Source organism: Mizuhopecten yessoensis, unplaced genomic scaffold (assembly GCF_002113885.1).
Source record: "Mizuhopecten yessoensis strain PY_sf001 unplaced genomic scaffold, ASM211388v2 scaffold431, whole genome shotgun sequence".
NCBI lineage: Eukaryota > Metazoa > Mollusca > Bivalvia > Pectinida > Pectinidae > Mizuhopecten > Mizuhopecten yessoensis.
Genome location: NW_018403543.1, coordinates 1,842,067 through 1,865,735, shown reverse-complemented (window position 1 = coordinate 1,865,735; position 23,669 = coordinate 1,842,067). Strand labels below are relative to the sequence as shown.

General features: G+C 35.9%; 1 protein-coding gene across 2 annotated transcripts; it reads left to right on the top strand.

Annotated features, from left to right (window-relative positions):
• Positions 1-751: 751 nt before the first annotated feature.
• Positions 752-14,492, top strand: LOC110448662 (WD repeat-containing protein 18-like). 2 transcript variants are annotated; one of them, XM_021495047.1, is made up of 11 exons: positions 752-837; positions 6,574-6,765; positions 7,265-7,375; positions 8,882-9,015; positions 9,568-9,715; positions 10,081-10,224; positions 11,356-11,426; positions 12,269-12,393; positions 12,635-12,813; positions 13,789-13,845; positions 14,316-14,492. In XM_021495047.1, the coding sequence occupies exons 2-11, from the start codon at positions 6,604-6,606 to the stop codon at positions 14,460-14,462; spliced, it is 1,278 nt and encodes a 425-aa protein (XP_021350722.1). In that variant the 5' UTR covers positions 752-837; positions 6,574-6,603; the 3' UTR covers positions 14,463-14,492. The 2 variants fall into 2 exon arrangements, with proteins under 2 accessions (XP_021350722.1, XP_021350713.1); XM_021495038.1 differs by lacking the exon at positions 752-837 and adding an exon at positions 2,132-2,202.
• Positions 14,493-23,669: the final 9,177 nt, after the last annotated feature.

The window sequence follows — 23,669 nt, the reverse complement described above, 5'->3', positions numbered from 1 at the left end:
AAGCATATATAATAGCACGTAAAACACAACCAAACGAAACACCACCAAAGTCGATATACCAATTCATTTCACTCACTTACACTCTGAGTAGAGATTGGTCGATAAACCTTGTAACCTTAAGCTTATTTTGAAAATATAATTATAACACTCAAAAGGATAAAAATTATTTCAAAAATCATTAGCTGATCCAAAATAGCTCGATTCAACCTGGAAGACTTCGAAATACACTGTACCTGCAAGGTGACGTGTAAATCGATCGTCTATCGCTTACACTCTTAATTAAACGCAGTAGACAATGGAGGTGATATGTATTGTAATTTAAAATAATAAGTGTTGTTTGTTCTTTCTAAGATTCTGAGTTGGTTTAATCTACATATATCCTCATATATTGCTAAGCACGTAACAATTAATTGAGATGACGTTGTAGTGCATTTTGGGTGAGTTTTCCCCCTCAACTGCTGACCCCCTTAAGAGGTTATCTGCTCAGGCGTTGGGTTGCGTTAGTGAGACCCTGTCACAGATAGCATTTCTCTACAATATCCAGGATTTTCTTTAGCATCTCAGAATTCGTAGATGTTTTGGTACATAGTTTTGAGTTTCTACTAAACCAAACCACTCATGAAATAAATAAAACAGTGCGAAGAGCCATGTATAAACATGAAATTTTATTGTCAATATTTCACTATTTTAGTCTAAATACACACAAAAGAGTATTGACGCACTAACTCGACCTTCATTCGAATACAGATCACAAATACTGCACAGGATCGTTACACGATTCTTGGAACGGCTGACTTGGACTATTAATTGGATTCTATGGTATAGAAGTTCATAGAAGTATGTATTGCATTACTCTTTTCGTTTGTGCTGTGAACGTTCGATCCGAGGTATATGTATAATTATCTTAGAAGTCTATGAATTATCATTAAGATTGATACGTGTGATTAAGACCTTCGTGTGCGTTGGACGAAGTCGTTATTGTTATCTATCCATTACATCGTCAGTTCCCGAATCCATTGATTCTTCTGACTTCACGTGTTTTTAATATCGGACTAGCGCAAGACTACTACTGCTACATGTACAATGTTATGTCATCCAGGCGTGCAGCTGCCTTGTAAGTAAATAAGCAGTTGCATATGCACATAAAAATTGTAACTTTCAAACATTAAATGGCTTTACAATCATGCTTTATAATTGTAAAAGGAATGTTTGACGATATTGCAAGGATGAGTGATGCGGTTCTACCATTTATAGTTTTCCTGAAGTCTTTTAAAACTTTTCGACATTGCTAAGTCTATTTTTAATGTATTATTATAATTTTATATCAAAAAAAAATCCGGCTTCTTTTTTGTTTTATAAATTCTTAAACAAAATGCACAAGAGAGAAAAAAATCAAAAAATGCAAGAAATTAAACACTCAAGTGTAGCTCTAAAAAGTGATGTTTAAGTGCCTTTAACTTTAAAACTCTGAGGCTCCATCAGGGATGTATAATACTTATTTAAGACATAGACATTTTAATTCGATAGAAAATGTCTTAATGATAATTTTTATTATTTGGTTTTAGTTTCCTTTTATTTTACATTTATTTATTCAAGTCGTACCCCATTGCCAGTGACTAGATGAAGGAATAATATCAAATGTTACTTGTAATAACAGAGTAATTTCACTTGCTATACTAATTAATTTAAGTCTCAATAATGTATTTATTGAAAATTTGAATTAATTGGATCTTGTATCTCGTTTTTAGATTATTTACCATCACTGGTCCGATGGCTAAGTGCCACTGAGTATTCTAAGTGTTCTATTGCATTTGCTTTATCAGAGACGTATATTATACGTCTCTGGCTATATCAAGCATACTTTTTTCACTTACCAAATACTAATTTGCAGTATAACTCTCTTTAATTGTTTCTGTTAAAGTTGTAAATATATATATATACTGGTTAATATATTCCAAGAATTCAACACCATGTGTTTATTGTTTGGCCAGTATCATGAGACCAGTATATTTCATTTCCGATCTAGGACACAACTCAGAAATATATATACTTATCCGGAACTTGCTACAGGCTTCGGTTAATCTTGTATGTAATCACTGTGTTATACACGCTTAAAATATACGTAGAAACACGTTCCAGACAAGCTTTCCTGTGATGCTGATCAGTACACGTGCTTACAGAAAAATGACAACTACCAGTGAGGTAAGGGTTTATACTTCATAGCATTGATCTAACCTTAAGTGTGGTATTGATCGATAAAGGTGCCCTTCTGGTGCCAGGTGCATCATTGCCCAGTAGAAGATTGCGAATCGTGTTGCGTAAACTATACTGTACAGCTGCCAATCTATCGTGGGAGGTGAGCGGTTTCCCGTACAGCCTTAGTTTTCTCTGGCCGTGATACCAAACTGGGACATTTTGACAGGTCAGATGTCTAAGACTGGTGCAAGGGTCAAAGGAAAGTCGGGCTAACTTGAATCCACAAGATTATGTTCTTCCTAATATAATGTTAGTAATAGTAAGACAGTATTGACAGATTAGTCAACTAATGATCTGATCAGAATTTCAAACACCTGTGATCTGATCATGATGGGACCACTCAAGCATAGAACATTGAATTGTTGTATAGTAGCATATAATTATACAAGTGATACATGTATCACCACCATGCTCCACCACCACAAAATTAACTGGATTGTACATAGTGTAAACATACACTGAAAAGGGTGAAAACATCTAGAAGGGTAAACAACCACATCTTCTCATTCTGTAGTCCTCAAACAGTCTTGATGTCTTTTATTTCTTGCCAATACTCTGAGTGTACATTAACGGGAATTACAAACTAGCCTGAGAAATACATTGATAAGCCAATAGTCACAGCTTTAGCTGTTAAGATCCCTACATGTATTGTTGTAAGCGTAGGCATGCTAACGCCGACACAGAGGATAGGGTTAGGTTAGATAAGATTAATTTATTAAGGTGATTAGACGGACTTCCAAAATATAGAACAAAATCAAATAGAGTAGGCTAGGGTCACAGGACAGCCTGAATGTGGTAGACATGCTCTCCTCCTACCTCCGTGCTGTTAATTTAATTTAGTCTGTGAGTACCAGACATCGGTTGGCGACAAATCAAATTTACCAACCATTTTGACTAAGGAGTTGTGTTCCAAATGTCACCCTGGTAAATAACTAGGCGCTTCCTACCAACTCGGCTAAGGAGAATTTCTCTTCAGCTCATTCGGTAGGCATGTAAGACTAATAAGCCAGAGGTCCCTGGTTCGACTCCTAGCGGAGGCATTGAAAAAATAATGACCTCTGTTACATTGGCGCCGGGTAATATTGACAAATATACTCAGCGATACTTTCACAAGGATCGCTATGACCCCTGGAAAACTTGGGACAAGTTCTTTCCTGGAGGGGGAGTATGTCACCTTGGTAAAATATTAGCAGCTTCCTACCGACTCGACTAGGGAGAACTTCTCTTTAGCTCATTCGGTAGGGCGTAAGACTAATAAGCCAGAGGTCCAGGGTTCGACTCCTAGCAGAGGCATTGAAAAAATAATGACCTCTGTTATTCCCCCCCTTGAACTTTATCAATTATAAAAGCAGTGTTAAGTGTGATCAGTGGCTGGATGGGTACATGCTAGCATGTTACATTTAGCGGCAGAGTCATGACGCTTGGGTACATTGAAAGGCTCATTCCCAGTTGCTAGGGATGGTGCACTGGTACTCAGGGCGGTCCTAAAGAACTTCTAAGGTAAAGGTTGGGGATGGGGGGATGAGAAGGCTGGGTGGCAGCTAAGTAATGTGAAGGGAAAACAATACTGCCTTACTGACAAGCTGGCTTTTACCAGTGACGCATTAAACCTTGGGAACATGCTCAATAGTTCAGTTAACATTGATTGTTGTCAGTGGCTTAAGCCAGTTAGGGTGCCATTCTGTACATCATATAATCATATAAACACTTTTTCACCAGTATGACTCTGGCAGAATAACACTATTTGCACTCACACACAAAAATATTGCTATTCATCCAACTGCCATACATTCATATGTCTATTTATGACATTTTTTTTCAAATGTGAAGGCAAAGTCCTGTGTTTTAATTAAAATTATCTTTCATACCAATTTCAGCATAGGGAGTGGGCACATGAGATTATATGGAATTGTGCAAGTATTTTTATAGGGACAGTTGTGGTACATTTGTATAAAGAAAAGGGGGACCAACAACTTCACAATCAATGTAATAATCACTGACATTTTGCCCAGACGATGGCTTACTTATAATTAGCTGGTTGGAACATTTAAACAACTCTATAGCAAAAGAAGAATATACTTTGTGGAAACAAGGCTGCAGGAGTTGCTACTCTTGTTTTAATTTTTACATCTATGTATACATACATCCGGAGGACGTCCAGTACGTATACCTTGTTTAGCTCCAGCTGTCTGCGTGATTCCGCGATTGTGCAGTGGGTTTTATTAGAAAACCTCACTCCCTCAACGCACGACTTTCTCACATGTCACATATATGCACCTGGACATGTACTCAAGACATCACCATATTATTACATAAACATTCTAAGGAATTGAACAAAGTCTAACACATATTTATTATATTGATATACCTGGGTATATCCCTGTGTCATATATACTAGTAAGCATGTGAATGTGTTCTAGACCATTCATGTCGGTACTTTAGAAATGAGGCTGGATATCGTTTGATCTGCAGCATCCTTCAAGCTGTCAGACTATAATCATTGTGGAAATTTTACACTGAAGTGTGTAGGAGTTACAATGTGTGAGCTTTAAGCTTATCACACTGTCAAGCCAGCTAGCACATAGGTGAACTTCTGGGACGATTTCCTGCATTACAAAGGATTCTACTCTACAGATGCACAGAACATTTCCTTTTTCTGTCTGATTCATGAATTGATGTCCAGATAGTTTAGAATTGTAAGCCTCTAGAGTGTGATTACTATAATGGTGTTGAGATCTTTGTAGTGATTCATAATTATAACAGTTTGAGGGCCTTTTCAGACATAATACAACTACTATCTGTATGTGGAAAACTATCTATGATAGTAAATCTGACATAAAATGTTTCAAATTTGCTTATTTTTTACGTTGATCAGATAATTGGCATCACTATCCCTTGATCAACTGGGCGGTAAACATTTTAAAATCTCCTTATGCAATCTATACAAGCCTACACTGATCATGAAATGTTGTTCTGGCATTTGGCACAAAATGGGAAAATATCATTGGTGTTCCCAGTATAAAAAAAAATATGTTTGGAAAAAATAAAAATCCTGAAATATGATAAGCAAAAACGTTTTTATCCGTTTCTTTCAGTAAAATGTATAGCAATAACTAAACATATAAATTTTAATATTATTTTTTTGTTTATTCAATTTAAAATTTAAATTATTCATGTACATGTTTAATGCTCTATTATAGGTCTACAGAAATACTTTGAATGTTGACATTTGATGACTGGAAACTCATAAAACATGCTTTTTAATCCAATTGGAAAAATAAAGACCAATATTTGGAAAGGCAGGGTCATTTTCAAATTGGGAATGGGTCCCTTTACCAGACCCAACAAACTTTGCTCGTCTAAGTTTCGAAAATGTATAATGACTTGAAGAAATTCTTGAAAGGAAGTTTTTTCACTGGAAGGCATTACTTGAGTTACCAAAAATTCTTATTTAAACTAAGGGAAATTTCCTAACACCAGTAAACATGTTTTCAAATTGAAATATTAACCTGCATGGTGATACAGTTGAAGTTTTAATGAATCTTTTTGGAAAAAAAAACATACTTTGCAGAAATTTTTTGCAAACATTATAAAGATTAAAATATTAAACAAAAAAAAGATATCAACAAATGTATTCCAAGAGTAAAAATGCAATAAGGCCTTAATGGAGATGGACACTGGTCCTCAGATCAAAATGAGCAACCTGAGGCCAAAGAAAATATGCATGTTTCAGGTACCCTACCCTGCTGTACCCTAATTTCTACCTCTGACCTTACTATACAATTATGTCTCACTCAAATGCACTCCATTCAGTGTTTGGATAACTTGTCCATCCGATGCAAACAAATTGATGGACAAACAAACAAGGCAACTATATATATACCCTTTCTACTAAGTACATTATCAAAACCAAATTTAAATCCCATCTTGTTATTTAAAAGACCCAAAAATATGTTTGGTGATTTTTGTATTTTTTTAAATTAGCCCCCTCAAAAATAAATATGAATGTATTTATATAAAATAAAAATGAATCCCGACCAACCTTTGGTCTACCCCTATTTTTTTCAGTCATGTTACCTGAAACATGTTTATGGGGGCTGATCAGCTACAGTTCCCTGGTCCAGCTACGCTACAGTTTTATCCAAAACATTATTAACTCCTTCACCCATGAAGACAGGTTTGAACTCTTCCAATTCAAAGGTTGGAATAGTTCATTATGAAATTTCAGAAGTAAATATGAGTTCAAGAGAGGTTACTGTATGGATACAGTGGAATTTTCTGATATTTTGTCTAAAGTGGTTTATTTTATGTTTGCAGGTGTTACTAACGAGTGAGGCCTCGGGCCAGATGTGGAACGTGTGTGTGTGGGACTTCCACTCCTCCACCAGTCTCCTCACCTACAAAGGCGGGACCACTGCACCTCACGGTCTGGCCGTCCTCAATAACGACTTCATCATCTCGGCTCTCACCACAAAACCAGTCCTCAACATCTGGTCACTTCACAAAAGGGTACACAGTACATACACTTACCTTTCATTTTTGTTTCGTTAGAGTTGTTATGACTAAAAATATTCTAAAAGTCTATTCTAAGGTTGAAAATCAAGATGGGGTGATAAAATATCTTTAACTACACATCTTTACTGGTAGTTTGTTTATTTTTATATTTTATGTAAACTGTATTGTATCTTTCATTTGGGAATTAAAGTTATCTTTTATCATAACAGATGTGCAATGGATTAGTTTTTGTATTATTCTTTGGCCCTTGACAATTTAGTACTAGTTTAGGGCCAAGCAACAAAATCAAATGTTAAATAGAATAAATGTACAAAGAATAAATGTACAAAGTAGAATAAATGTACAATTGTACCTGCTTTTTTATGACTTCTTTATAAAATTTAATATAAGCAAACCAATTTAAATTCAAAGATTATAATGACCTGATAATTGTAAAATGGTTTTGATAACTGTGCAATGTAAATGGTGTCAAAATTACATATCTTTCAAACAGGACAACCAGCAGATGAAAATGGTTTGTCCTGGCAGAGTTACTGCCCTTGATGTGACGCCCAATGGAGAGTACTGCATTGCAGCTGTGTCCGAGAAAATCCACATCTGGCAGGTAGTTTGAATGTTATATACAGTTCTTCTATGATTACTGTATACACACATATCATCATTTATCACATACTGTTCTCTGTTATCCAATTAATATACCCATGTCATATGTATTTGCCTTATTAGTCCATGGTAATATGACCTATCAGCCCTGTGAGTGGTTGTAAGTTTCAATTGTTTCAATTGTTTCAATTGTGACATCACGCCTAGGACAAGTACATGATGTCACAGACTTACGCACTGGAGTCAAAATGGCAGCTTTTTACATTCCAGGGTAGTTAGCATGAAATTTGTCGTTTTACACAAATAAATGCCGCAAACCTTGATTATGTGATAAAAAGGATCTTACACTCGTTTTTATTTCAAATGAAATTTATGAAACTCGTCAAATTTTTCATTTTAGCACGCCAGAGGTTCGCTAAATTAAAAAAATCTTGGACTCGTTTCATAAATCTCATATGAAATTGAAACTCCTGTAAGATCCTATATATACTTTTACATATTATCTCACGTAATAGTTCCGATTGAAGAATCAGGGTTAAAACAGTGGACATGACATTATGGCATTTCACAATGTGATACAGCATTGAAAGACAATAGAAATGAGGTCTAAAATGTCGTCATTGAAGACTTAACATTTCATCAGAGAAAACTGTGCATTTTAAAGTGTTAGACTGGTCATGATGTTCTCTGTGTTTAGATTGACACAGCTTTATTTAAACGAAAACTTGTAGACTTATTTAACATTAACTTCAAGATATAAAATTCTATATGTATTAACACTGCTACTTCCCTGTAAAGTATACAAGTACCAGTTTGTGTGTACATCCCAGTTTGATTCAGATTTGATGTGAAGGTCTTCAGGGGATTCCTTTATTAGTATCCCGACATAATGAAGAAATGAGAGATCCAACACTCCTAATGTAGAAAATGCGGTAGTGTTCTCGGGTGGATCCACAGGGGATTCACTATCAATCCTTACTATAGAAACATAAAGGGAAATAAAAGGATTCTCTACACCACAAAAACAGATTTGTTGTTTACTTTGTTTTGTTTACTATGGGTCCTGATGATGGCTGCATAGCAGTCGAAACATGTACACGTCAAGTAAACAACAAAGCTGTTCTTGTGGTGTTAAGAATCCTTTTATTTCCCTTATGCACCCCAACAGTACTACCAGAAGGGACTTAAGGTGTGCACTCTCTTCATCAATCTGTGCAAATATCTCCAATACTCTGTTGCCTACAATTAGCAGCTTTTGCACGAGAATACCACTATAAATGGTGGAGTGTCACATATTAAAACCAGGGCTTGTGTCCCACTATACACAGAGTTATTGCCCTTTGTTCACCTTGCATCACATTGTTTTGGGCAAACAGTGTATATCTTTTGTACCCTGTCAGCTACGTGTATGATTGCTAAATTTTCATTCCAACTCGTTCCTATAGTAAGATGTCAAGTCTCTTGTTTCAGTATCTGATAACAGACATCAACATGTTTGTATTACTAGGTATGTACGGGACACCTGATGACCGTGCTGGGCAGACACTACCAGAACGTCACGTGTCTGCGGTGCTGTGACGACGGGTCGTACTTCGTATCGGGAGGCGATGACAACATGGTCATTGCCTGGTCACTTGGCAGGTATGTCTATTTTTATCGTAATAAGCATGTATGTATATCTAGATTATAATTATTATACCTATAATTAACACATTCCTTGTGGAGTGTTATGGTTTGGCCACACAGGGCATGTAGGTATGTCTTTATTACTCTAAGCATGTATCATATGTACAATGTGTTTCCTTTAATGGTACAGAAACAGATTCCATTACAGGACACTACACTGTCCAACGTTTCCTGACAATTTGATATATATGTATTTATTCTGTTATATTTCGTTCCATGTATCATTCAAACATAAATTGTGTTACAATTTTCAACAATCATAGCAATAACAAAGTACATGAAAACATCAGGTACATAACTTCTTCAATTGATTCTCTTATTTATAATACATTAGAACCAATTAAGAATAAGTTTTGAGAAAATGCATGTTAACTGTTATAGTTTCTGAAATGACCCCTGTTCATGTTAGCACAAGAATGAAAAGTCTTATGAAGGTTGCAGAGTCAGCTGATTGATTGAAATGATTTACAGAAATAAACCAACAGATGAGTCTTGTTTCCATTACAGGGTGCTATCAGAGACTGGTGAATACAGTAACAGACGAGCGCCGGTACATGTATGGTCTCAGCACTCCCTCCCCATCACAGATATACACATAGGCTACGGTGGCAGTCGGGCCAGAGTTGTCTCCTCTTCCCTTGACCAGTCCTGTCGTGTAAGTATAGCCAGTCCTGTCCCTAGCATCTTTTAAGATATATGAACTAATAGAAAAGAATTCAAGTTTTAAAAGTATTGTTACAAAAAAGATTAATTAAAAAAACTTTTTATGTGGTAAGCAAACCAGTCATTAATATATACATAGTGTGCAGTGATACTTTGTAACAATTTTCTTGTATTAAGATGTGAGGGAAAGATGAATTTAATTCTATATTTTATTTCGAAATTATCATTTTACAAATCATTTATAAAATTTGATACTGTTGGCATCACTATAGTAACAGTACTTTAACTTCACAGTACGATTAAGATTTTGCAAATATACGACCTACCTTCATCGTCTATGTTGGTTATGTTGTACAGATGTGGGACCTGGCCTCCGGGGAGATGATTTGCTGTATCGTGTTTGATGTCAGTATAACGTCCACTGCCATGAATCTCACCGAGAGCTTGCTGTTTGCCGGGGGATCCAACGGCAATATTTACTGCTACAATCTATACGACAGGGTACGTTAACAGGTAGTCTCTGACTTCTATAGAGTAATACGTTGGCAGGTTGTATCTATGGATAAATATCAATTCACATGAAATTAGCTGCTTGATGTAGGAATATATAGTCTTGTAATGGTGGCATTAATCATGTACCGTAAATATTTGCGTACAGTGCACACTTTTTTAAGGGAAAAAATTAAAGTGTCAAGAAAGGGGTGTGCACCATAAACAAGAGCAATCCAAAACCAGTCCTTGGTCGTGACCATTTATCGTAAATTTTTCGGGGATTTTCGGAAATGTTTTGAAATATGTGCTTGCAGCAATAATATTCAATCTTGACAGTAGGAATGTGTCAAAACGACATGGGGAAAGTGGCGAAGTTCACAGGTTTTGTGTACTGCAAAGAGTCAAGGTCGCATGATACTATTCAGCGGCAGGAAAACAACGTTGTTATATTCCAATTACCTGTTCTGCCCTGCCAGGTGTCAACAGATCTCCCAGTGCTGGAGGTGTCGATCAACGCTAGGCCTAATTAACGATTAGGCTTTGTGCGATATGTTTTCCCAACATAATTAATTATTTCGGTGAATGTGTTTATTTAGTTATTAACCTTTACTTGTGATCTACCTGGTTGCTGCTATTAGTCCAGCTTGACCTTTTTTACAGAAAAAATCTCAATATTTTTTTACATTTTATTTTTTCATTTTTTTTACAAAAACAAATTTCCACACAAAAAGTGCCTGCGAACTATGCACAAGTATTTATGGTAATGATCATAAAGGAATGCATGAACAATTAATTCATTTTTTATTTTAAATATTTCCAGATGAATCATTAAGACACACCACTAAAAGTTGCAATAGAATGTGTTTGTCTTAGCATATACCTTCGTGCTTATATTTTCATTTCAATATTTAGAACATGTGATCAATATAAATACCTTAAGTTTTGTTGCATTTTCCAAATCAAATACCTATATTTGTTTGGATTTCCATTACTTTTGAAGTGATATGGAAAAGATAAAGATTATTTCTTCTTGTATTTTCTGTCACAATATTTTACCGTTTCATTAAAAGCCATAAAAGTAGGAACTATAGCTGCTGCATTTCACAAGTACTTTTAATTATATTAACTTGACTTTCATAGCCCATCAGAACAGAAAGACACATACAGAGTGACACAGATGACCCAAGTACAACTATCTATAGTGGCCACAGGTGAGTACATGACCCAAGTACAACTATCTGTAGTGGCCACATGTGAGTACATGACCCAAGTACAACTATCTATAGTGGCCACAGGTGAGTGCATACATGGAAACTCATTTGCATATTCATCAAGTTACTTTATTAACTACAGTGAAACCTCTTTATACTGTCACCATTTGTCAGGAGACATTTTGACATTAACATTAGAAAGGGGTTTGGAGATAAATTGATGGAAATTTATAAAAGAATTCTTCTGCAAGGGAAAAGGGACATTGAAATATGTCGGTGGTAAACGAGGTGGCAAATGAAATGACGGGCATTATATCTAGGTTTTACTTTGTAGTTATTACCAAGAAAGGTTAATGCAGAATATTGTAATACAGTATTGTGACATATCTAACTAAAACATAACTGAATATTAAAAACACTTGTTACAACTTCTGTGCCTTTATGTTGTGACATATTTCTACAGATACATACTTCTGTGCATATTTAGTGTTCATTCATACTTCTCAATGTTTATATACTTGAGAGGGGGGAGGGGGGTGTTAAAGTATACGGGGAAACTTTTGACAAGTCACATTTGATTACTATGTTTAATATATCACTTATTACTGTAAGCTGTGTTTATAAATTTGCACTCATTGCAGATGGCGAAAAAGTTGTTCTTTTTTAAACTGCAGTGAAAATTTCCCGTATTCAGTATGGACTTTTCCAACAGATGTTTGTGCATTGATTATACACTTTTCTGCTAAAGATGAAAAACAAATTCATCATCAATATCTTTTTTGATGGGAAATTGTATCCTTTTTTTTAAACACTTTCTCAACCATTACTTTATACTTTGTTAGTAAGCAGGTAACTTGCCTGTCCATATCACTGGACGGGAGTCAGCTGGTATCCGGGTCACATGACTGTGATGTCAGAGTGTGGGACGTGTACAGCGGACAGTGCATCAAAACAGTGCCACATAAAGGTTTGTTTGACACTGTCTAAAATGTTGGTAATTTTAATATTAAAATCAAGTACAGTATAGAACACAAAATGTCACTGACAGTGTTTAAATACAAAATGATATCAATAATCACTGAAAGTATTTAACAAAACATGTTCATCTTGCATTATTTTCTGTATCAACTGAATAATCAGGATTTCAAAAAGTATTTCTGTATCCTGACTTTCAGTGTAATTAAGTTTCATTCTTTTACTTAATGCAGGAGTGGTAACAAACGCCAGGCTGATACCAACGCCCCCTGGTGTTGTATCAGAAATCAAACGTCCGTTACTTCCAATGCAACCCTTCGAACGCCATCTGTACATTCCGCAGAAAAGTGGAGATTCAGGAGAAGATAACTCGTCAGACACACTAAATCTATACATAAACCAATTTCAACAGGTAAGAGTATTATAGTTGTGACCAAAGGTCATTGGAAAAGTTGATTATTCTGTTCCGTGTTTAGAAATGTTCTGTAATAAAAAATAGATGTAGATATGTACATTCTTGTACCACCCTCCTTAGTCCCCCTCATCATATCTTAGGGAGATATACATGTATGCGTACTCCACAATCTGATTAAAACCAGATCTTTGATTCCACTCCGATACCCTACATTCTAGTCACGGTAGGAGAAGAATTTCAAAGGTTTTACCTCTATTTCCCCTATTGGACCCCACCCCTCTGCTCCCAGGGTGTCCAAACTCACCGTTTATACAAAATTGAGTCCCCTTTGCCCAAAGATGCTCCAGACCAAAATGGAACGTAGAGTATCTGAGTGGAATCAAAGATCTGGTTTTTAATCAGATTGCATACTCCTATCCACAATAATAAGTGTGACAGGGTTCAATTGTACATAGGTTTAAGGTCGCCTTCTAGCTTCGAGCTAGGGGGAGTTTCCCTTTAGCTCAGTGGTAGAGCATCCGACTAGGAACCTGGAGATCGAGGGTTTGATCCCCTCGATAGCACACTATTCTCTTCCTGTTACAAATAGTGTCTGTGGCCCTCTCTGTAGTGACTGGAAGTTAGAACCTGAGTTGTGGTGTTCGAGGGCGAACACATTTAAAAAGGGGGGAGTAGTGTGGCAGGGTTCAATTGTACATAGGATTAAGGTCGCCTTCTAGCTTCAAGCTAGGGGGAGTTTCCCTTTAGCTCAGTGGTAGAGCGTCTGACTAGGAACCTGGAGATCAGGGGTTCGATCCCCGTTAGAAGCGCACTATTCTCTTTCATGTTACATAAGTAACAGATATAACATGTTCTGTAAGCTTGGGATACGCAAATGCACCAATGGCTTTAACCAAACCCAGAAATTCTCTGCACTGGAAAAATTTTAAAAGTTCAAACGTTGAGATATTTTATTTTGATATTGTATTACAGGTAACAAAGTCATCAGATGAGGCCAGATTATACACAGAACCATTACTACGGTCCAGGGTATGTTATAAAATCTAAATTTAAAATTAAAGAATGAAAATTGATTATTGATATGATAAAGTTGGGTGGGTTTAATTTAGCATACTATCTAGATGAGGATATAAATAGAAAAATACAGACAGTGCAACCCTATTGATACCTGGTAAAGGGATAAAATTAATGATAAGGAAATGAATATTAGAACCGAAATTCTATTTTATCTAACTGCTTTAAATAATACTTTAATTAATTCCAAGTAGTATATTACATTAATACCATTGACCCAAAGCAAAAGATGGCCTCCTACTCCTAGTAATAGGTTAAATTATGTTTTCCCCTATTGATTTTATAAGCACCTCACAGGGTTTACAGTAGTTCTTGTCAGTAACAAGTTGTGTCATGAGTTGTTCCCCCTTGATCGGGTTTAAATCCCCCGTGTTTCCCCTAAGTTAAATTTCTGTCTATAAATATGTCTGGCCTCTGTTTTGCAGGACACTTTTGATGAAGTCACACCACAGGTACAGGAGACATGTATAGCAGAGATGAAACAGGAGATAAACGAGCTAAAGTCAGCCAACAAAAACCTCTACAGTTTTGCAGTGGACGAAATATTACAAGAGAGAAATAAACCCTCCTGATATCAGTAATACATTGATGTTGTTTTATATGTGTCCCCATACTTAAACCATTTTAATACCCTCTGCAAGCTACTGATGTGGGGGTATGCTGGGATTGGGTTGTCTGTCTGTCTGTTCGTCTGTCTGTCTGTAGACGATGTTGGTCATACTACTACTACTCCTCCTAAAGTACTACACCAGTTTTGATGAGACTTGGTACACAGAACACATGGATGAGATGTGAATAAAGAATAAAATCAGGTCAACTTAGATTGGAATTACCTTCCCAATTTATGGAGTTATGCCCCTTTGTTGAAAACATTGTGCATGGTACTCCTCCCAAAGTACTGCACTGATTTGAATGATACTTGGTACACAGAACTTTTACATTGAGGGGATGTGAATCAATAATAGATTTGAGTTAACTTTCCACTTAAAACAATACTTTATTTTCTCCTAAAGTACCACAGCTATTTGAATGAACTGAAATTAATACACATAGCACTTACTTTTAGGGGATTTCAGTAAAGATTACAACCTCTCTAATTCAGCTCTAAAATGTATGTCTGCTTCACCCCATTAACCCTTTCACCCCTATGTAACTTTAGTAGACTCTACCATGCATTGATCTGGATGAGTCCATTATGGTCTACAGTGGTGAAAGGGTTAAACAAGTCACATATGTATAAAAACGTTTCAAATCTGTAAAGTGCACAGCCATAAAGGAAGGAAATCATGGTGTTCTTTCAGCAATAGAAAGAAAACAATCTATTTGTAATCAGTTCAATCATTTTGATGTTTTACAATTTTATTTTATTTTCATCATCTTTCAAAATCGTATGTTTTTATATTCATTCGTAGTTCATTTATTAATACACATACATAATCGTATGTACAAAAACAATAATGCAATAGAGCATATGACACTAAATTTACCCCAAATTTAGTGACATACAAGTGTCAAAAATAATCACCATTCTAGGCCTTCTTGGAAGAGGCCTTATTGCACTCGTTCCCAGGACATTTGTCAAAGTGGGTAGGGTGGGTTTATTTGCGGTAAAATTAGTATTTTTATGATATATATACTAAAACATGAATGACACTCTACAAGCATGATATAAACATTGTTTGAATTACACTGTATAATATATACATTGTTTGAATTACACTGTATAATATATACATTGTTTGAATTACACTGTATAATATATACATTGTTTGAATTATACACTGTATAATGTACACATTCAGGGTATGTATATTACACTGAATAATAAATACGTTGTATGTATTTCACTGGATAATAAATATACATTGCACACTCAACCGTTGTATAAATGTATCCATTCACTAGAGTACGTGTATTCCGTCTTTGCGTATTGCAGAGTTATCTTCTCTTGAGAGCAGGGATTGATTGTTACGTCACTTGTTTGTGAGAATAACGTCATCAGTTTTTGAGAAAACGACGTAATTTTCTCACACAGACAATGACGTAACAATCAATACCTGCTCCCAAGAGAAGATAACTCTGCAATACGCAAAGACGGAATATGGTGAAAGATATTAAAAAAGAAGAAGAAAATGGTGATGATACCACAAGTTTAAAGCTGTAATAAAATGTAAAAGACACCTCACATATCCAAATCCATTCACTACTGCTACAACTTCCTTATCTAGCTCTATTAAAACAACAACAGATTTCGGTTCAAACATTACCACTTTATACCATTATAATCTACAATAATTGATAAGTGTACCTTTTCGTTGAAAATGAAATCTCAGTTACGTCATACACCCATTGCCTACTATAGGTATGGTGGGAGGAAGTAACGCAACAGTTTAAATCAACCACAAAGAATTTATATATATATATATATATATATATAGATAGATGTTTTAGACATGAATTAGCTGTCTTCAATGATTAGAGTAGTGTTAATTAATTTTTGGTTAGTTTGTAAAAAAAAATCTTTCCTCAAATCTGGTGAAGACAAAAATGACCCAAAGATACCAATAATGTGATTTTAATTGCAACTATTTTTAATTCACATTAAAGTTATGGTTATAAAACACCATTAAGACCCAAGAAAACAAAATCTAATATTTTCTAAATTAGATATTTGAGTGAGTGTTGCGCTGGATTATATTTAAATAGGTTTGATTGAAATAGAAACTATTAATAGAATGACCCGAATCTTGACCCCACGTCTGAATCAGGTGATATACAAGTTACATCAGTTGGTTGGAATCCAACTGTTACAGTTATACACCTTTCAAATATTGAACTGATGATTTACAGAGGACATTGAATAATTTTCTTTGGTGAACGTTTCTTATAAAGAGATTTTATCAATATTGTAATCGGTTTCCAAAAGTACTGTAATCCTATGAGACGCACCTTTGCTTTGGTTTTATCAACACTCATTGGTCAGACCAAGTGTTGTCTTTTCTCTTGAACATATATTATTAGATACAACAAGCAGTCCTGATTTAAACTAAATATTGACAGTGTGGGTTGCCCTGTGGTCCGGCTATTCTTGCCGTGTAGTTTTAATACGGAGACAGATCTCTGTTCGTTCGTCCGTAAACCACATACAATCCAAATGTACGGTCAGCTTCAAGGCAGATTTATTAAACAGCATTTAAATATCAGCTTTACAATACATTAAATGTTTTGGTTCCTGAACCTGCATCGAATCAATTAAAGCTGTCTTTTTTTTCATTTTATTTAAAAAGGAAACACACTTTTGGAAGCCAAGACAATTACAATTATACAATGAATGTATTAAATACGATCAGGAGAAGGGAGATTTCTGTAATTACTTCTTTATAATAACTAATGTCGTATGACAACACCTAACGTGATAGCAACAGCGAAATGTAAACTTAATTTCTTTTACAACAATTATGAAGTTATTTCAAATTATATTCATTAATCTTATTGGCCCAGATGTTTAGCGCGCGGGGGGTTTTAATGTCAGAAGAAACTGGAGTACCCGGAGAAAACCTACGTGTCTTTATGTCAGAGGAAACTGGAGTACCAGGAGAAAACCTACGTGCTCGGGCAGGAGACCTCATACCTTTACACGTCCGATCGATCGGGGAATCGAACCCCGTTCGTCTTTGTGAAAGACAAGTGCGTTATCCACTGCGCCACCCGACAATCTAAGTAACTTTGAATAACAACAACTAAGGTCATATGACAACTGTTAAGGTTATCGTTATTTGCCCTCAGACAATGTCGTATGACACTGACTAATGAGGTCATATGACAACAGATAAGGTTATCGTTATTTGCCCTCAGACAATGTCGTATGACACTGACTAGTGAGGTCATATGACAACAGATAAGGTTATCGTTATTTGCCCTCAGACAATGTCGTATGACGCTGACTAATGAGGTCATATGACAACAGATAAGATTATATAACGATCCCTAATGTTAAGGCCAGAGCTAAGGTCAAATGTGCGTATTGCAGAGTTATCCGCTCTTGTGAGCAGGTATTGATTGTTACGTCATTTGTTTGTGAGAGTAACGTCATCATTTTTTGAGAAAACGACGTAATTTTCTCCTACTAAACCACTGACGTAACAATCAATACCTGCTCACAAGAGAAGATAACTCTGCAATACGCAAAGACGGAATAGGACACCTAAGTTCCTTTATTGACGGTTAAGGTTATAGCGATCGTTTTAGTTTATGACAACANGGGGGGGGTATCTATTCCAGAACTGTGTAAGTTAAAATTTTACATAAACCAAAGTAGCTCTACGCAAATTAAACTAACGAGGCTTAGACAGGTAGACACGTATAGTGTCCTGGAGAACAGCTGGCTGCTCCGGGCATTAGGGGCGCTATTATCGTAATGTAAACTTTCGGAATTGGAAAGAAAACTCGTATTATTCCATTTAATTAAAGATGGTATTCGTGCTCAGCGCCCCGTTTCATTGTCAGGCTTGCTGGCGGGTTTATAATTTCGTACGACGACCTGTAGTTAATCTTTTCACACATGTACACTATAATTGAAAAGACGTTTTAGTAATATGCTATCTCTATACGTGCTTTTAATGTCGCTATCGGTTCACGCTTAAACCAAGGGTTCTCAGGTAATCTGAAGTGACTGTTTGTACTAGAATTACTTATTCCTTAAAACAAGTTCAAATATGGTTTGATCTTTAAACATTGAATAACATGAATCATAAAACGTTTAGCTTTCAAAATTGTGATCACTAGAGTGCCCGTTGACAACTACCACTCGTAATCATGTAGGGGATACAGGCTCTAGGTTGGAATCTAGTGCGGACACAAGTGTCACTTGTCAAACATGTCACTTATGACGTCACTCATACATATACTCTAGTTAGACTACGACAATCTAATTTCACATTTCATACTCGATCGCAAAAGTGTTGAGAGATTTATCTCACCTCTATGTTTGTAGGATGCACGTGTCCCATTCGGAACACAAATGTTGAGAGATTTCTCTCACATCTATGTTTGTAGGATACACGCGTACGTGTCCCATTCGGAACACAAATGTTGAGAGATTTCTCTCACATCTATGTTTGTAGGATACACGCGTACGTGTCTCATTCGGAACACAAATGTTGGATATAGCGTAAGAATACTTGTTTCCAACATGGGTGCACTTATTGATCTTTATTATCATGACGTCACAATCAGATGACAGCGTTAATTAAGGATTAACTTGAATATATTTTTTATGTTATGAAGGTAAAACACAAAAACGGAGTGTAGTCTAAATAAACCACGAAGCGGTTTATGATGAGAGTACACTCTGGGTTTTTGTGTTATAGCTCCATCACCTAAAAAATATATTCAAGTCAATCCTTATAATTTAATCTTCTATACACAATCGCTGTGCAAATCCACTTTTATTGATGGCCTCTTTTCTCTTAGAAATTATTACGCCGCTGTATCAGCCAATAAAAAGCGACGTTACAAACGGCGACGAACCATTTTTACGTTATGTGCTGATAACATTTTTTTTAAGTCATTGAAAATGATTGTTACAAGCAAGATTAAATTATAATCTCGTTTCACTGACTCTGACAGTTTTGCCGTTAGAGACCTCAAGTACATAGAGAGCCTCGAATCTGATCAAGATTCTACGCCCTCAGGTTGAGTATCCCTATCCACTGGCGCTTGTATCTGGTATTTAATACCTGTGCTAAAATCCAAAATCTACTATACAAGCGCCTATGCCCTAACCAACATACCTATGCATATGATAAACTCTGTTAAAAAAAGATATCCCCGTAGATGCGAAATATCATTAAATGTAATAGAAATAATACGTATCTCTAAAAATACACTACCAAACTATCGAGTTGTGTAGATCCATACCACGCACTGTAAACATGTAGGACAAGCCAACTTAACATTCATTCAAGGAGCAATGTCGATTTCAAAAAAATATATAAGATATCTTATATAGCATATGAGATAACTTATTTAGAAAATAAATGAGATGCTATATAAGATATCTTATATCGTATGTAAGATATCTCTTTTATTTTTTCTATATAATATCTTATATGCTATATAATATATCTCATATATGTAAGATATCTCTATTGTATATGAGATATCTTATATAGTTCGATGAAATACAAGATCGAAGAAATGTTAAGTTGGCTTGCCATTAACATGTGCAGGCATCCGATAGGGGTAAAACAGAATACCGCGCTAAGTCGAAACGTTAAGTGGTTCAACTTGATCAAAACCACGCACTGTCAAAATGTCCAATGGTCAACTACATCAATACCACGCACTGTCAAAATGTCCAGTGGTCAACTACATCAATACCAAGCACTGTCAAAACGTTCAGTGGTCAACTAGATCAATACCACGCACTGTCAAAATGTCCAGTGGTCAACTACATCAATACCACGCACTGTCAAAATGTCCAGTGGTCAACTAGATCAAAAGCACGCACTGTCAAAACGTCCAGCGGTCAACTAGATCAAAAGCACGCACTGTCAAAACGTTCAGTGGTCAACTAGATCAATACCACGGACTGTCAAAATGTCCAGTGGTCAACTAGATCAATACCACGGACTGTCAAAATGTCCATTGGTCAACTAGATCATTACCACGCACTGTCAAAAAATCAATACCACGCGCTGTCAAAGCGTCAAGTGGTCAATGACATCAGTATCACACGCTGTCAAAATGTTCAGTGGTCAACAAGATCAGTATTATGGAATGTATATAATTACATCAACATCGTCTAAATCAAAATTTAGACAACATGTGTCAAATGAATCGATAGCACGTAGCTGTCAAAAAGTTCATTAAAGTAACACTGTTTAGTTAAATTAAAATTTAGACACCGCGAACAAATTGAAGAAATGAAACGCGAACATCTCAAAGCGTGCTTACCCTTTTACGTATATGTTTGTGTTTTGATTTACAAAAATGCACGTGACTGTTCTACCTGCGTCCTATATATATCAAAATGTCTCTTTATGAACATTGATTTTATTTTCGTGTATGTTATTATCGACAGTCTCGGGACCATTATAACAGACAATATGCGGAATTAGTGTATACACATATGGGTTCATGCGAGTCAATATATATAACAAGCCGAGAACAAATCCATTACGGTAGAACTATTAGGAAAATTAGCAAATGTCATTTTTAAAAGCCAATCAATCATTCGTAGTCAGTTTAAACACGTTAATTGACTTGGTCGTGTCAGTTACCAAATACACAACAAATGTCGAGTTTAACACGTTCTCAGGATTGAAATCGTGGACAATATTTACAAGTTTCAGCCGCCGAATGGCTGTATATATAATTATCAAAGATCCAAGATTTTATTCTATATTTTCCTTCGCCAGAACTTGCTTATTTATTGTCTATTATATATCACATTTTCCCCTCCAATTTATATCTTTAAATAATCTTTTCGCTTCTTTTTATGGACTTTAATTCTCATTTAATAAATGTTTGATATGTGTTTTCCGCAAACAGAGATTCGTTTGAAGTCAATGCTTCTGTCATGATGCGAAAAACAACCACGTATATCATTACTTTTAATATAGAACAGGATCTATCGACATGTTCGATCAACGAAACCAATTTCATATGGTTAATTAGCGGGACCAATTAATAACAGGAATGTACATTGAGGTGTTTGGTAAGGAGATGTGTATCGATGATTTATGAGTCATTGCTCACCGATCAGAATGACACGTTATCTGTGAAAATCGAGGCCAGTTATGACAGTCATATTACTCGGTGAACACTCTTCTGTAAAATCTGTCGAACATACATGTGTATCAAAACCAAGAAAATGATAAAACCTTGGGGAGTACATGTGCGTTTAACTTATTACATGTAAAATAAAAACACTACGCAACGACACGACAAAGTCATGTAAGGCAATGGCGAGCATTGGCGAGCTATTACAGTACAATATTTGACATCTAGTAAAACGACATTTTCACATTTTAACCAAATTATGTTGATGTCGGCAATGCATTACAATGATATGTGATAAGTATAACCAGTGGGGTTTTATTTTGCGGTAGTCAGATATACGTAATTGCATATTGTCGGAGAAGCAAATATCTGTCTTGTTATCCCGAAGGGATTAAATTAGATGAGACAAATGGCAGTGTATAATAACAGTAGTAATGTGACACGCTATTACGCATAATCGTGTTAAATTGCGTGATGTCCGTCCGTCCTTTCATCCATTTATAGATACATGTATTTGATGACAAAAGAGGTCGTTTGATTAACCTTACAAATGGTAGTCTTGTCTCTAAGCGGTGTTACTCGGAAAGATGTATCGGCTAGGGCTAGATCGTCTTTGATTCTTTGTTTGTTTGTTTGTTTGTTCAGGTGATTTTATGTCCGAGGAGTGATTATATTGACCGGGAAATGGGAGTATGGAATGGGGGTTTCAATCATAATTGTTATCTTTGACAGACTAAATTCACCTAAGAAGCTGGACATGAAATAAAGTGTACACTTTCCGTGTTACAGCTTTGAATTTACCTACATTTATGTAGCTGGCGTGAGTAGTCGTATTTGGTTTCAGTCTTAAAAGGTCTTAGGCAAAATCTGTTCAATAGTCAGCAAGTTTAAATTGAGTTATATGTATACGCAATGCATTTCTTTTATAAATAGCACTGGGACACCTTTGGGAATATCCAAACACTTTGTTAAGTATCAATCGTGCTGTGTTCAATCAAAATTAATGAAACCGATGAAGTGATGAATAAGGCCAGTAATTTGTAAGAGCTTTTTATACTGATGTTAAAAACCTGTTTATTTACGAGTCACGAGACCTTCGACTGTTACATATATCCTGTCGCTATTCAAACGTAATGCTATTATTCCGCTGTATTGGAACTGATTGTTGTGAATATGAATGTGTATTTATCATAATTACTTGTACAAGGTAAACATAGGTACTTGTAAAGTTGTTCACAATATGTACATGTCAGCTATAATCCGTTGGGTTTTAAAAGCTATCGTCCTTAAAAAAAAATACTTCTCGTCGAGTATACTTACCCAACCCTGTCGTAGTTACACGTCATTAGCGTGGCACGAGGGGGTAGATTCCCCGTGAAACCTATGAATTTGAGTCATTCCTTTGAAATTGGTGCTCATCGGGTACCTGCACACGCCTACATGTATAAGTAAATTGTGTCTCATCGTGAAGTTCGTCTGCAACCTAGGCACACAAACTAATTAAGTGACAAAAAAGGGCGGATATTACTTTTGTCGTAAATCTAACAGGTTTTGAGTGCTTTTAACTTAGGTAATTCAATCACATAACAATCCGTGACGTACACATACATTTAAGTGGGTGGGTTTACCAATGGTGTAGACGGTTACAGAAGGACGAAGGACTATAGAGAGGAACAACAACACATCGTTATAATCCATGTGTATACTATGGTGTATGTAATAATATACTCTGGTGTTTACCCGAACCGTATTAAACGACTGCAATACCAAGCAAAAGCGTAAAAAGCAATATATGAAATGACGGTAACCCAACAGAAACTTTGTTCTGCTTGACACTGAATTTGTCTGACATAGATGTGGCGATAACCCGCCAGTAACTTTGTCTGACAAAAATGTGACGGTAACTCACCAGTAATTTTGTCTGACATAGATGTGACGGTAAACCACCAGTAACTTTGTCTGATACAGATGTGACAGTAACCCACCAGTTACTT